General features: G+C 44.6%; 1 protein-coding gene across 4 annotated transcripts in view; it reads left to right on the plus strand.

Moving 5' to 3' along the window:
* Positions 1-13,324, plus strand: part of DGKD (diacylglycerol kinase delta) — a 91,025-nt gene that overhangs the window by 23,988 nt on the left and 53,713 nt on the right. For 3 of the 4 annotated variants that reach the window (XM_084780463.1, XM_084780464.1, XM_084780462.1), the window contains 2 exons: positions 4,234-4,344; positions 5,772-5,852. The exons of the other annotated variant lie outside the window; for it this stretch is intronic. In XM_084780463.1, the coding sequence (XP_084636589.1) occupies positions 4,234-4,344; positions 5,772-5,852 (192 nt within the window). Of the gene's footprint in view, positions 1-4,233; positions 4,345-5,771; positions 5,853-13,324 lie in introns of those variants that run through there. 4 annotated transcript variants of the gene reach the window in all.

Here is a 13,324-nt window from a genome sequence, read left to right on the forward strand (position 1 = left end):
TTAGCGCAGACTTTTGTGGAATAGGGGCTTGAGAATATGGTCACTTTTAATATTGGTTCTATTGGAGAGAAACCAGGACATTGGCAAAGGTGAAATTAGGTTCTCTTGGGTAAGGAAGTAAAGCTGCTAACACTTTTCAAATTGGTATTTTGTAAGTCTTCAGGGGGAAAAAAAATCTATGTTGTGTTGCTTTTCTAAGATTGACAGTGCTGGCTCTGTGGAGTCGAGAATTCTCTAGGATGGTGGCTGCCCAGGTGTGCCTTAGTCTACACTCTCTTGCAATCAGACATTCCATGTAGAGCATTGTATGTCCCTATAATGTGTGCATTTCCTTAGTGTACAGTAAATAGACCATGAGCCCAGCACATAGCTCTGAAGCACTTGTGATATGGAACAGAGGAAGGAGTTTACCTGTATTCACCTGGTCTAAGTTGAAGTTGTTACGTTGTGTGTGTGTGTGTGTGTGTGTGTGTGTGTGTGTGTGTGTATGGGTGTGTTTGTGGAAGCTAGAGGGCACCCTTGAATGTTGTGCCTTAGGCATCCCACTTTGTTTTTGATAGAGAGTCTCTCACTAGGAGCTGAAGTTCACAGACTAGGCTAACCAGTGGGTCCTGGGGAATCTGCTAGTCTCTACCTTCCCCAGTGTTTCGAATACAAATGTGAACCATCACTCTAGATTTTTTACACGGGCTCTGTGGTTTGAACTTGGGCCCTTGTTGTGGTGCAAGCATTTTACTGACAGGTCATTCTCTCCAGATACCCTCTTCTCTTCCTTTCTTTTCCTGCTTGATTCATATTTATTTTTTAAAATTTTAATTATGTATGTATGTGTATATGTGTACATGTGAGTGTGTGTGTGCGCATGCACATGTGCATGTGACCTACGGAGGCCAGAAACATCAGATCTCCCAAGCAGTTGTGAGCTGCCTGATGCTGATACTGGGAACTAAACTCTGGTCCTTTTCAAGAACAGCACCTGCTCTTAACTCCTGAGCTATATCTCTAGCCCGTCTCATATTTTTATTTTATTTTTTTGTTTTTTTGTTTTCAAGCCAAGGTTTCTCTGCGTAACAGCCTGTCCTGGAACTTGCTCTGTAGACCAGGCTGGCCTTGAACTCACAGAGATCCTCCTGCCTCTGCCTCCCTAGTGCTGGAATTAAAGGTGTCTGCCTGGCTCCATCTCATATTTTTAAAGTGGGCTTCTGAGTCTCTACCCCCGCTGTGGGGGTCTGTCTGTGCTATAAGGAACAGCTGTGGGTATCTCAGGCCCATGTACTCTGACTCTCAGAGGAACATTGCTCACACTTTGTGCCCTGTGCCCTCATACCCTGTTGTATACCTCTTTGCTCTGTGGCCCAAGCTGCTGTCTGAGCTATTGTCTGCTCTGTGTCTGTGGTTGAAGAAGAGAAGGAAAGACAGCCCTTCCTCGTGTGTGCCGGGACCCTCACTGTGCCTGTCCCTGACTGTCACTGGCTCTGTGGTGGGGAGGGTCTGCCAGGACAGCAGTGTTTCTTTTTGCAGGCTTCCATTGCAAAACCCAGCACGTGGGTTTCAGGGTGCAGTTTTCTAGACCACTTTTAAAAATTAACTGTTTTGGACTGAGTGTTTAAAAATACCCTGTTGCATATCTTTAGCACTCTGGAGCACAAATCAGAAGACAAAATGTAGTTTCTGAGAAAGCTTCAAAGAAATACTGGTTTTTATCTTTTTCTATCCTTTTCCGCTGTAACCCACCATGGTCCTTTTCTGAGCATGCTTGTCCTATAAATAGAACAGCAGGTCTCTTTGGGCAGCTCAAGCTTGCAGGCTCTGGTCTACTTTCTGAGCGATATTTGTGTGTCTGTGTATATGGATGGTGGCGTGGGTTGTGTTTTAATTTTGCTTTTTCTCTTATGTATGAGATACTAACAGTGGATGCAAAAAAAATACTCTTGTATCTCTCTTTTAAAGATAATTTCTAACTTTTTTGAGTTTAGCATATTGGTTTTGCTGCTTTATTTTTGTTTTAAAATTTGCACTTAGGAAAGAAATGGAAGCCATTTCTTCCCCTTCAAAGGTAAGGAAACTGAACTGAGCTGCGGAGGTATGTCTACAAATGGGCCCTTTAAGGTCCACAGGAGAGGTTCTCTCTGTGTGCTCCAGGCATCCACGGACGGGTGGTGTTATGTACAGATGTGTCTAACAAGAGTGCCATCCATGTGAATTTGGACCTGAAAAGACTCAGCGTTGGTTACAGCTCTTCCATACTGCAGATCGGCTTGTGTTCTGGCCTTATGTCCTTGTTCTGTCCTAGTACAGAGCCTGCATGCTAGTGACTGTAGCTGATGTTTCTTGCTTGGATAGTGGCATCATGTGATGTTTCCCTTGGTACCTTTAACTGCTTGGGAGATAGGGTAAGAGACCCCTTCAGAAATAAGAGGTGAAGGGAGACACTAGAGCATGAATAACTGTGTTCATCAGCAAGTTTTCCCCCTGGTTTGGCTCACAACGGCAGCTGATGAAGTACCAGGTTGGTACCAGAGCAGAGTACATTCCAGTGAGCCTGTGGGTAAATGTGGCCACTTGCATCCCACCCAGCACAGAAGGTGCCCTAGGAAGATGCCTCATGTCAGAAGGAGGAGAGGAAATATTAGGCACCGTGTAATGGCCTGTGTGCTTCTGGGCTGTGGGCCCTGAACCTGGCTCTGTGTGTTTAGTGGGTGAAGGAGCTAGGCTTTGGCTTAATATTATTCTTTGTCCCTCTGCCTCTCTTCTCTGTAATAAAGGGGTGGATTCCAGGCTGGTGGAAGCTTAGTTACACAAATGTGCTGTCTTTGTATCTTGGCACATTTAGATAACCTAAGGTTTCTGTGTTTTTGTTCACTCTGGTTTTATGTTAGGAATTTTTAAGTATCCTCAAATGTCTAGTGGTGGTACATGCTTTTAGTCCCAGAACTTAGGAGGCAAAGGCAGGTGGATCTCTTTGAGTTTGAGGCTAGCCTGGTCTACAGAGTAAGTTCCAGGACAACCAGGGCTACCCAGAGAAACCCTGTCTCGAAACACACACACACACACACACACACACACACACACACACACACACACTTTTTCAAATGTCCAGGTGCTTCGTACATGCACTATTTTAAAAGTTCCTTAAAGGGCAAAGCTGCATGGGTTGTTGAGCTGTTGGTTGTAGTATAAGGAAATTGCTGAGTGTGGAGTTGGGTACGTGTTCTCCTGGATATTATTTATTGTTGTTATTTTTTTCTTTGCAGTGCTGGGGATGGGACCTAAGGATTTGAGTGTGCTAGACAAAAATTCTATACTGAGCTATACCCAGCCTCTTTATTAAAGGATTGACTGTGTTAGTGACTTTTTTCTTTTTTGAGACAGGGTTTCTCTGTGTAGCCTTGGCTGTCCTAGACTCACTTTGTAGACCAGGCTGGCCTCGAACTCAGAGCGATCCACCTACCTCTGCCTCCCAAGTGCTGGGATTAAAGGGATGCGCCACCACCCCCAGCTGTGTTAGTGACTCTTAGTTGTTCAGGGCTCTGGTCATTCTTTGAGCAATTGATTTCCAAGTGGTATATAGGGATCAGTGTCCCCTAGGAGCTAAGTACATGGGGCACATGAAAGAGGCCAGCATTAACTTGTTAACTGAGCAGGAGACCTTCTCTAGGGAGAAGGGAATATTTCCTATAGTGTAATGGGCTTGTCAGACTCAAAGGGTGGGGGATAGGTATCAAATGCCTATACTGATCTCAGAACCGTGCAGAGGCCTGAGCAGAACACAGGCCTGGAGCCACACTGAAACCCAGAGTGATGGATGTGGACAGTTTTGGCAACAGGATCCTGAGAAATGGCAAGAGGCCAGAGAACACAAAGACAGGGCCAAGAATAGCTGAAAAATGTCAAATGTTGAAGCTGGAGCATGCTCTGGTCCTGTGTCCCAGTTGTCCCCAGCTGCTGCTTCCTGGGGTCCCTTGAACCTCAGTTTCCCCTTTGCTAATCTGTTGGGCATAGCTAGGAAACACCTTGTGCCTCTAACACAGGTACAATGTGGTCCTTTAGAGAAACAGTGTGCCCTTTACCTCCCCCTTGGAGGACAGTACTTACCCTGTGTAGAGGTCAAGGTTCTTCTGGGAGGCTACCTGGCCCCTTAGAGGCACAGTTTGCTCATCAGCCTTGATCGGGTGTTTCAGGGTGACGAGCAGCTCAGAAATGCAAGCTCATGATGTGCTTCTGTGCTTTCAGACCATCCTCAAAGAGGGCATGCTGACCAAACAGAACAACTCGTTCCAGAGATCCAAGAGAAGGTACTTTAAGCTTCGAGGGCGAACACTGTACTATGCTAAAACTGCAAAGGTGAGGCACTGTGAGAAGACTTCCTCAAGAGCCACCATGTAGGAACTGAGTACTCATGAAGAAGATAAAATACTTGTACATAGTCTAACTAGGTTTTTTGTTGTTGTCATGCTGGAATTGAACCCAGGGCCTTGGCTGTGCTAGTCAGAGTCTACCACTGAACTACAGCCCCATCTCATCTGGCTGGTAATACTAGCTGTCAGGCTTTATTTGTCACTAAGCATGCTTTATTTATTGTAAGAGTTATTTTTGTTCATTTTTCCCTTCTCTAAAAATGGGAAAATGGCCACAGAGCTAACTATATTGCAATTAGTTTCCTTTCAGAAAGATGGGAGCCACAGGCTCACAGATCTTTTATTATGGGTTAGGAGCTGCTCTGAGCAGAGCTAGGAACACCTTGGGTCTCTAACACAGGTATGATGTGTAAGAGGGCATCTTAGTATGTGAACAGAACTATGCAGGTCTTTAACTCTAAGCTTCCTGGCAGCTGGCGCTGGGGTGGTGCGGTCCCAGCTGTGTTAAGACTCAAAGCTGGACTCCTCAGGCAGGTTCTCAGAGGAGCAGCTGGGATGGTGTTGCTCTGGTCCAGTGAATGTGCTGCCAGACTTTAAACCCAGCGTGCAGGCTGGCAGTCCTGACACCTGTGCTTTTGTCTCAGTGTTGGTTGCAGTTCTGATACTTGGGCATTAAGAATCTGGAATCATAAGCATCTCTAGAGAGTTAGTGTGCTGAAATTAGAGCCGGAGCAAGGCAACATGTTTAGAAAGGGTTCTGACCACAGCCGTGGCTATTTCAGTCCTGTTGGTGGGGGTAGGGAGCGTTTTCTTCCTTGCTAGTCTTTCCTCCAGGGCTCCCAGATAGGGACATTTTAGAACAGAGGCAACAGTTAAGTAAACATGAGGTGTGGCTTGGGCCTTGGTGGAGAGAGGGGAGAAACACAAGGCGCTTCTAGATCTGGCTGGGACCCTCCAGGACTAAATTCCTGGTACTCTATTCCTTGAATTTCCTTATGGCTGCATTCATCCTATCAGAGCCTGACTCTTTCTCCTATGACATTTGTTTTAGTTGGATCTTTTCTCCAAGTGTGCTTGCTGGAGAAACCCAAACCACATCCTCTGACTGTAGACCCTGACTGGCTTTCTCAGATTTAAAAGGCAAACACTAGTATTGGTATCGCTCGCTGCAAAGAACACATGTAGAAAGAAATGTCAGCATCATTGTTGTAATAAACCCACTAATGAACTCTGTGGATTGAAAGCCACAAGCTGCCTGTGAGCCATACTTTGGGAGAGGCAGGCAGGTGGTGTCTTGAACAGATGGTTGAGGTTTCAAGGAACCTGGGCTTGCAGGGATGGGTAGGGAGAGTGGTGGGTAGAACCGCCAGTGCTTGGAATGTCCTGAGACCCTCTGTTTGCATCTCTCTCCAGTCGATCATATTTGATGAGGTAGACCTGACTGATGCCAGCGTGGCGGAATCCAGCACCAAAAATGTCAACAACAGTTTCACGGTAAGATTCTAAGCTTTTCTTCTCACTGAACATAGCATGAAGTGCTTTAGACTGTCTCATCCCCTTCCTGACTGGAGTGATTGCTGGCAAATGTTGAATTTCATGCCGAAGGCAGTACTGTGGTTGTGGCTGGAGAACCAACAGAACTTGGTAATGTAAGCACAAAGCAAGGAGGTCCAGATGAAATTTTATTTATTTATTTTTTGGTTTTTCGAGACAGGGTTTCTCTGTGTAGCCTTGGCTGTCCTAGACTCGCTTTGTAGACCAGGCTGGCCTGGAACTCACAGAGATCTGCCTGCCTCTGCCTCCCTAGTGCTGGGATTAAAGGCGTGCGCCACCAAGCCGGGCTCAGATGAAATGTTTTTAAAGTGATGCTGCCTATGCAGTAACATTTCTGTACAGATGCCTATTATTTGTTTGTTTGTTTGTTTGATTGGTTTTGAGGCAGGGTCTCTATGTAGTCCCGGCTTCCCCTGGAACTAGCTGTGTAGAACAGGCTAGCTTTGAACCCAGAGAGAGCTGCCTGTCTCTGCTTCCTAAATGCTAGGATTACAGGTGTATAAAAGGTTACACCACCACATCTAGCTTATTTTTGTGGTAATTTGGGAAAACCAGAAAAGGTTATGTTAAGACAATTGAAAAACAACCACAACTCACCTATCTCACAACATAGAAGATTAGTATTTTGGGATACTTTTTGTTTTTTCTTTAATTTTGTTGAACCCTTTCATATTTGTAACAATTATGTAGTCTCATCCCCCCCCGCAGAGTTCTAAGACCTCAGAGGCGGCCAAGCATTCACTCTGGTGTCATCTTTGTGCAGCCTTTTTCTGTGTCCTTCTTGAAATCAGCTGGTGATATTTTTTTCTCTTGAAAATTTTTGGTGACTCTTCCCTTATAGTTGATCTAAATATGCATATTGTTTATATAGCCCTTTTTTGTAAGACTTTATAACTAAGGCCTCACAGGTTGACTCTAGCAGTATCAGGAATTGTGGGAGTGGTGGCATTTTAAAGCATGCATTTCCATTACTAAGCTAGCTCATATACACAGAAAGTGTTTGCGCCCTAATTTCTCAGATTATTCTTTGTAACTCAGTGAAGGCACCATCCTCATGGTAAGGGACTGAAGATTTGGGGTAGGTGTTGGTTTGGGATAGTTTTAGGCCTGTGGATGAGTTTTGTTTTGGTTTTTGATTTTTTTCAAGACATCATTTCTCTGTATAGCATTGGCTGTCCTGGACTCACTTTGTAGACCAGGTTGGCCTCGAACTCACAGAGATCATCTTCCTTCCGAGTGCTGGGATTACAGGTGTACACCACCACAGCCCAGTTCATGTGGATGAGTTGTTGATACTGGTGTTTGACCCTTTATATTTTGTATTGGCGTACTTGCTGCAGGCTTTACCTTGTGGTTATCTAACCAGCTGAGCTTCTCTCATGGCCCCTTTATTTCCATTTTCCCTAGAGTGTTTATACTCTTTCTCCATTAATTTTGTTTACTTCTCTCTATTACTGTCCCAGTAAAACTGCCTTCCCCTCTCCCTGCATTGCCCCTTAAGTAGCTTCCCTTTCCTCTCTCTTCTCTTGATAAGAGTTGGGCTTATCCTATCCCGTCAAATCTTTCTCTGATTCCTCACTATCTTTTTCTGCCACTCAATTAGACATCATTTTTAAAGGATTGCCTTAATCTCTCTTCTATTGCTGTGAAGAGACACCATGAGCAAGGCAACGCTTGGGGAAGAAAGCATTTAATTGGGAGCTAGCTTACAGTTTCAGAGGTTTAGTCCATTGTCATCATGGCGGGGAGCATGGTGGAACATATGGGGCTGGAGCAGTAGCTGAGAGATATATCCTGACCCATAAGATGAGAAAGAGAGAAGGGCTCGGGGAGGGAGAGGAAAGAAAGAGAGAGAACATGTGCTTGGGCTTTTGAAACCTCCAAGCCCACCCCCAGTGACACCCTTCCTCCATCAGAGCCACACCTCCTGATCCTAGTGATCCTTTCAAAGAGTTCTACTCCCTGGAGACCAAGCATTCCAACACACGAGCCTATGGGGACCATTCTCCTTCAAATCACCGAGGGTGGTTTGACTTGTTCTGCTTGCTGGCTTTCACTTTAGATTCAATGGTGTCTTCACGAATGAGCCACGTCATGGGTTCCCATGTATAACCAGCCTGAGAACATATACCAGCTCTGATGAACTTCTTGGCCTCTGTGGCTCCTATTTAGGAGTCAGTGTTTGTCACTGTGTTAATTTTCCCCATATCTTGTCATTCCATGCTATTTATAAGCAACTGTCATTTAATATTACTCATCATAAATATGAGGAATTTGAATGGCAGCGTTAATGTTATTCTTGCTTTTCAGTCTCTTGTAATGTAGGAATATTGTTGCTTAAGCCCTCTTGTGACTTTTTTCTCTCTGCCTGACCTAGTTACAGGCTTTGTCTTGCTCTTTGGTCATTGGTTCAGCAGGTGATTTTTGAGGGCTTTCCTGGGACATATATTTGATGTGTAATTGTAAGCAGACAAGGAGAGGGTAGTTTTTGTTTGTTTGTTTTTGTTTTTAAATTAAACTTGTATCTTTGTGGAGAATTGGGGAAATAAAGCCACAGTGGATCTCTAGAGGAACCTGAGATCTGCCTTTTCCTGCTCAGTATCTAAGTGCCACATTTCTCTCCTCCTTTTTCTTCTTCTCCCCCTCTTTCCCTCTTTGTTTTGTTTTGTTTTTTGAGACATGTTTTTTCTGTGTAGCTTTGGCTGTCCTAGAACTGATTTTGTAGGCCAGGCTAACTTAGAACTCACAAAGATCCACCTGCCTCTGCCTCCTGAGTCCTGGGATTAAAGACGTGCATCATCACTGCCCGGCACTCCCTCCTCTTCTTTTTCTTTCTGTCTTTTTTAAACAAAAGATTATTCATTTATTTATGTATATAAATGTTTATATGTTTACCATGTTAGTGCCTGGTACCCAGAGTGGCCAGAAGAGGGCACCACTTCCCCTGGAATTGGAATTATAGATGATTCTGGTTGCTGGGAACAGAACTTGGGTCTTCTCCTAGAGGAGCAGATGCTCTTAACCATTGAGCCATGGTTAAACCAGTCTCTCTTCTTCCCTTTCTGAGGCAGCCTCATATGTCTCAGGCTGGCCTCAAGCTCGCTCTATAGGTGAGGATGACCTTGAAGTCCCAATCTTCTTGCCCCTCTGCCTTCTAATTGCTGGCATTACAGACTTGTGCCTCTACCCACACCCAGTTCTCGTCTGTTTTCTCAATTTTTGAAAATACAGAACCTCCTTGTATTCACACAGAGATTTTTGTCAGTTTGAAACAATAAAATGTAGTGTTTAAAGTTTAGACTAAAAACTGGAGGGAGTCCTGTCTCATCCTTACTAGCTAGAGACCTTGAATGAGTCATGTGACTCAGATTTGCAGGCTCCTTTTCCAGGAATGAGGCCTTTGGGGTTGCCAGGAGCTCGAGTTAGTGAGTGCAGTGAAGGCCTGGTAAAGTGCTTGCTGTTAGTGTCAGGATAGGCACTCACTGGGTAGCCAGCAGTGGCAAGAACAGGAAGTTAATTTATTTTGGCTCCTAACTGGAGCTTCTTCTACTTTGGTATTTACTCTGACATTTCTGAAATGTCATAGTTTTTATGTTGCTGAGTAACATGTAACTGAGCACAGTTGCTATAGATTGTTTTCAAGTTTACCAGATCCAGGGCCATAAAGCCGTATCATTTGACCCTTTAAGTCATGGGAGCAGCAATCAGTTGAACCTTAAAAGGAAAAGTTTTGCTGGAATGTTTCTGAAATAGAAAATCATTAAAAAGAGTCATTCTCTGCCCACTTTAAGAAGTGCTATACATCTTTGAGTGGCTCCTTGCTTTTTCCTTGATGCAGCTGGAGGGTCTGGCCTTCTGTCCCCCATCTTGGCTCGTCCTGATGTGCCCTTACCTGGTCTTGCTCCAGCCACTGCTTTTAGAAATTGTCTGGAAGGGAGGGCCTCCCTGTACCATCTGGAGATCATCCTTTTCTTGGAGGTCATGTGAAGCTATCCACGTGGATGCCTCCTGTCCATGCTGTGCTTAGGAAGCTGCCCTCTGTTCCTTCAGAGTAGTGGTGCCAAGCCTGGTTGTGCTGGAGCATTCTGTGGAACTTCAAAGTTCCCACACTGTCTCTAGGGACTCCAAAGCTGACTTACAAGTGGATGCTATTTCAAGGCTGCCTAGGATTGGGAGGGGGGAGGGGAGCTTCAGGTTTAGGACCTTGATTGAAGGTACTTTATTCCATTCATGTGAGGTTGAATCATCACTTTGGTAATTGGTGTCCTTTGTGAAACTGTCCAGTTGGAGGCCAGGAGAGGTTTAAGGCCTTAACTCCTCACCTCTGGGCTGACTGCCTTTCAGTGCAGCTACGCATAGGTCTTGCTGCTCTTTCATCCAACATGGGCATGGGGATGCGGGGCTGCCTCTTTCTTGAATCCTTTTGTGGGTTTAGGGTCCTAATGTTTGCGTAGGCAGTTTTGAGGCAGGCAGGGCCAGCCTTGGTTTTCTGTGTGTATGTGTGCAGAAGCAAATTCAAAAGCTTGTCTATTCCTGGAGACTGTGGGACTCACTTGACAGTAAGGAATGCTCACACTGGTTACCAGATTTCCAAAGTGAAACAAATTGGAAACTGTGTAAATTCTAGAGAAATTTGATTTTACTTCCCCCCCCCAACAGTTTTATATCAAAGCAAACATAGTGTTGGAAACCTGAAGGGAATATTGGGTGGTTAAATGTTTTCTGTGAGCCGGGCGTGGTAATGCATGCCTTTAATCCCAGCACTTGGAGGCAGAGGAAGGCAGATCTCTGTGAGTTCGAGACCAGCCTGGGCTACAAGTCCTGGACGGCCAGGACTACAAGAGAAACCCTGCCTCAGAAAAAAACCAAAACAAAGCTAATGCTTCCTCTATTCTGGAAGAGGTCTCGTAACTTTTCAGATATGAAGAAACTACCCTTAGAGTCTATAGTAAGCAGGATAGGAGAAAGCCCAAATAGAACCAGGCACTGTGTGTGTGTGTGTGTGTGTGTGTGTGTGTGTGTGTAAATGTGTGCATGCACTTGCATGGTGGATGTGGGAGTGGGTCCCTTTTTCAGGAGGAGAGATGTGGGAAGAGTCAGTGAGGGAAAAGGAGCTTGGGAGCATTTGTTCATTCTGGGAACCACAGTTGTACCTCTCTGTGGGCGAGCCTGTCCTTCACTTTTCTTAAAGCATTTAGATCAGAGTAATGATTTTGTTTTAGATTTATTTTATTTATGAGTATAAGCACTCAATTGCTTGCATACTGTGTGACAGAAGAGCACATCAGATAGAAGAGGACATCAGACTCCGTTATAGATGGTTTTGAGCCACCATATGGTTGCTGGGAATTGAACTCAGGACCTTTTGATGAGCAGTCAGTGCTCTTAAGCATTAAGCCATCTCTCCAGCCTCCCACAGTAATGATTTTTAAAACAAGTTTAAAATAAAGGGAGACAGGGAGACGTGTCACTGTTGTAGCTCAGCAGCTTTTTTTTCTCTCTTACTGTTTCAAAGGGAAACATTGTTTTGTTTTATGATCTTTGCTATATTATATGTTACATCATAGAGGTAATTATTATTATTGTTGTTGTTATTTTGTTTTTTTGCGACAGGGTTTCTCTGTGTAGCCTTGGCTGTCCTAGACTCGCTTTGTAGACCAGGCTGGTCTCGAACTCACAATGATCTGCCTGTCTCTGCCTCCCAAGTGCTGGGATTAAAGGTGTGCACCACCACACCCGGTCATACAGGTAATTTGTATTCTGCTTTATTTACTAGTTTGTGATAAATGTCTCCCAGTCATAGGCTTCTATGAGGAGGTGAGTTTTTCACCACGTCAGGTTCACAGTTGGTCAGTTACTATTCCCAGTACTAGGAGCTGAGGTGTCTGTTAGAGAAGTGTCTCACATCAAGGAAGGGACATGGGTGGCTTCCCGTGCAGAGTGGCTCCCACTCTCAGCCTTTTGCTTAGAAGAGTGGTGGCTTCTGTTGACTCTGGTCCTTCTTTCTACATCCACCCTGAAGGCTGAGTAGAGACAGCTTCCTTCTGCTGTGGTGGTACTGGTTACAGATGTGTTTCTGAGCGCAGCACTACTTGGCATCACTTAGGATGTGATCATGCGTAGACCTTTGATGTATCCTAACGAGTAGTAGTGTTAGGAAATCCTAGGAATGAAACATTAGAACTAGGTTCAGCTGCTGTGTTAGTATTCTGTGGATTCCTTAACAAATTTTCCACAACTTAAAACAACAGAAATATATCTTCTTATATTTGATGATGCCAGAAGTCTGGAGTTGGCAGCTCCCACCAGGCCTGCCTCCCCTCCCCCACCCCACCCCACCCCTGTCCCACTCCCCCTCTTCCTCAAGACCTTAGCAGAGGTTCTGCCTTGCTGCCTTAGTTCTCAGCAGCTCCAGGTATGTGCTGTCTCACTCCAGAATCACCCTCTGCTTTTCACACTCTCTTCTGCTCCATGTTTTTAATATTGTAAGGGTACTTGTTGCTGGATTTCAGACCCATTCAGTTGTCCTCAACTTAATTATATGGGCAAATGCTGTTTTCCCAATAAGATTTATTTACAAGTTCTTAGGTCAAACCATAGACACGACTAGAGGACACCATTTGACACTCTTCAGCTACTTTGAATGTGGATGCTTGCCGCTTTTGGTGTGGAGCTTCTGTGGTTCCTTCAGGTCCTTGTAGAGTGTGGTTCTCCTGGTCCAGTATGGCTACCAAAGCACTGGCTGCCACTGTGTCTTCTTTAGGGAGAGAGAGGAGAGAGTAAAGCATGTTACCCAGAAGGGATCCTGTGAATATGACCACATTATTAAAATGAGCTTCCATTATAATCATAAATTGTCTTACTTTTATAAAATACCATGACCAAAGGAGCTTATAGAACAGTTTGTTTTAGCTTATCTTTCTAGAGGGTAAGGATTAATCAGAGCAACGAGGCTTGTCAGGCATGGTGGCTGAGACAGAAAGCTGAGAGCTTAGGTCTTCAAAGAGAGGCAGCGAGATGGGGGGAGGGGACCTTAAACTCTCAAAGATTGCTTCCTTTGGCAAGATTGTACCTCCTAGACCTCCTGAAACAACACCACCAGATTTGGTGTTCAATTACCAGAGCCCACTGGGGACATTTTTCATTCAAATCACCAATTCAGTGACATTAATTTCTTTAAAAGTTTTGCTTTAAAAACTTTAATTAGGGGGCTGGAGAGATGGCTCAGAGGTTAAGAGCACTGGTTGCTCATCCAGAGGTCCTGAGTTCAATTCCCAGCAACCACATGGTAGCTCACAACCATCTATAATGAGATCTAGTGCCCTCTTCTGACATGCAAGCACACCTGCAGGCATAATACTATACAAATAATAAGTAACTCTTAAAAAAAATCTTATTCAGCATATATTCAT

This window comes from Acomys minous (genome assembly GCF_964271855.1).
Source record: "Acomys minous genome assembly, chromosome: 4".
NCBI classification, from domain to species: Eukaryota; Metazoa; Chordata; class Mammalia; order Rodentia; family Muridae; genus Acomys; species Acomys minous.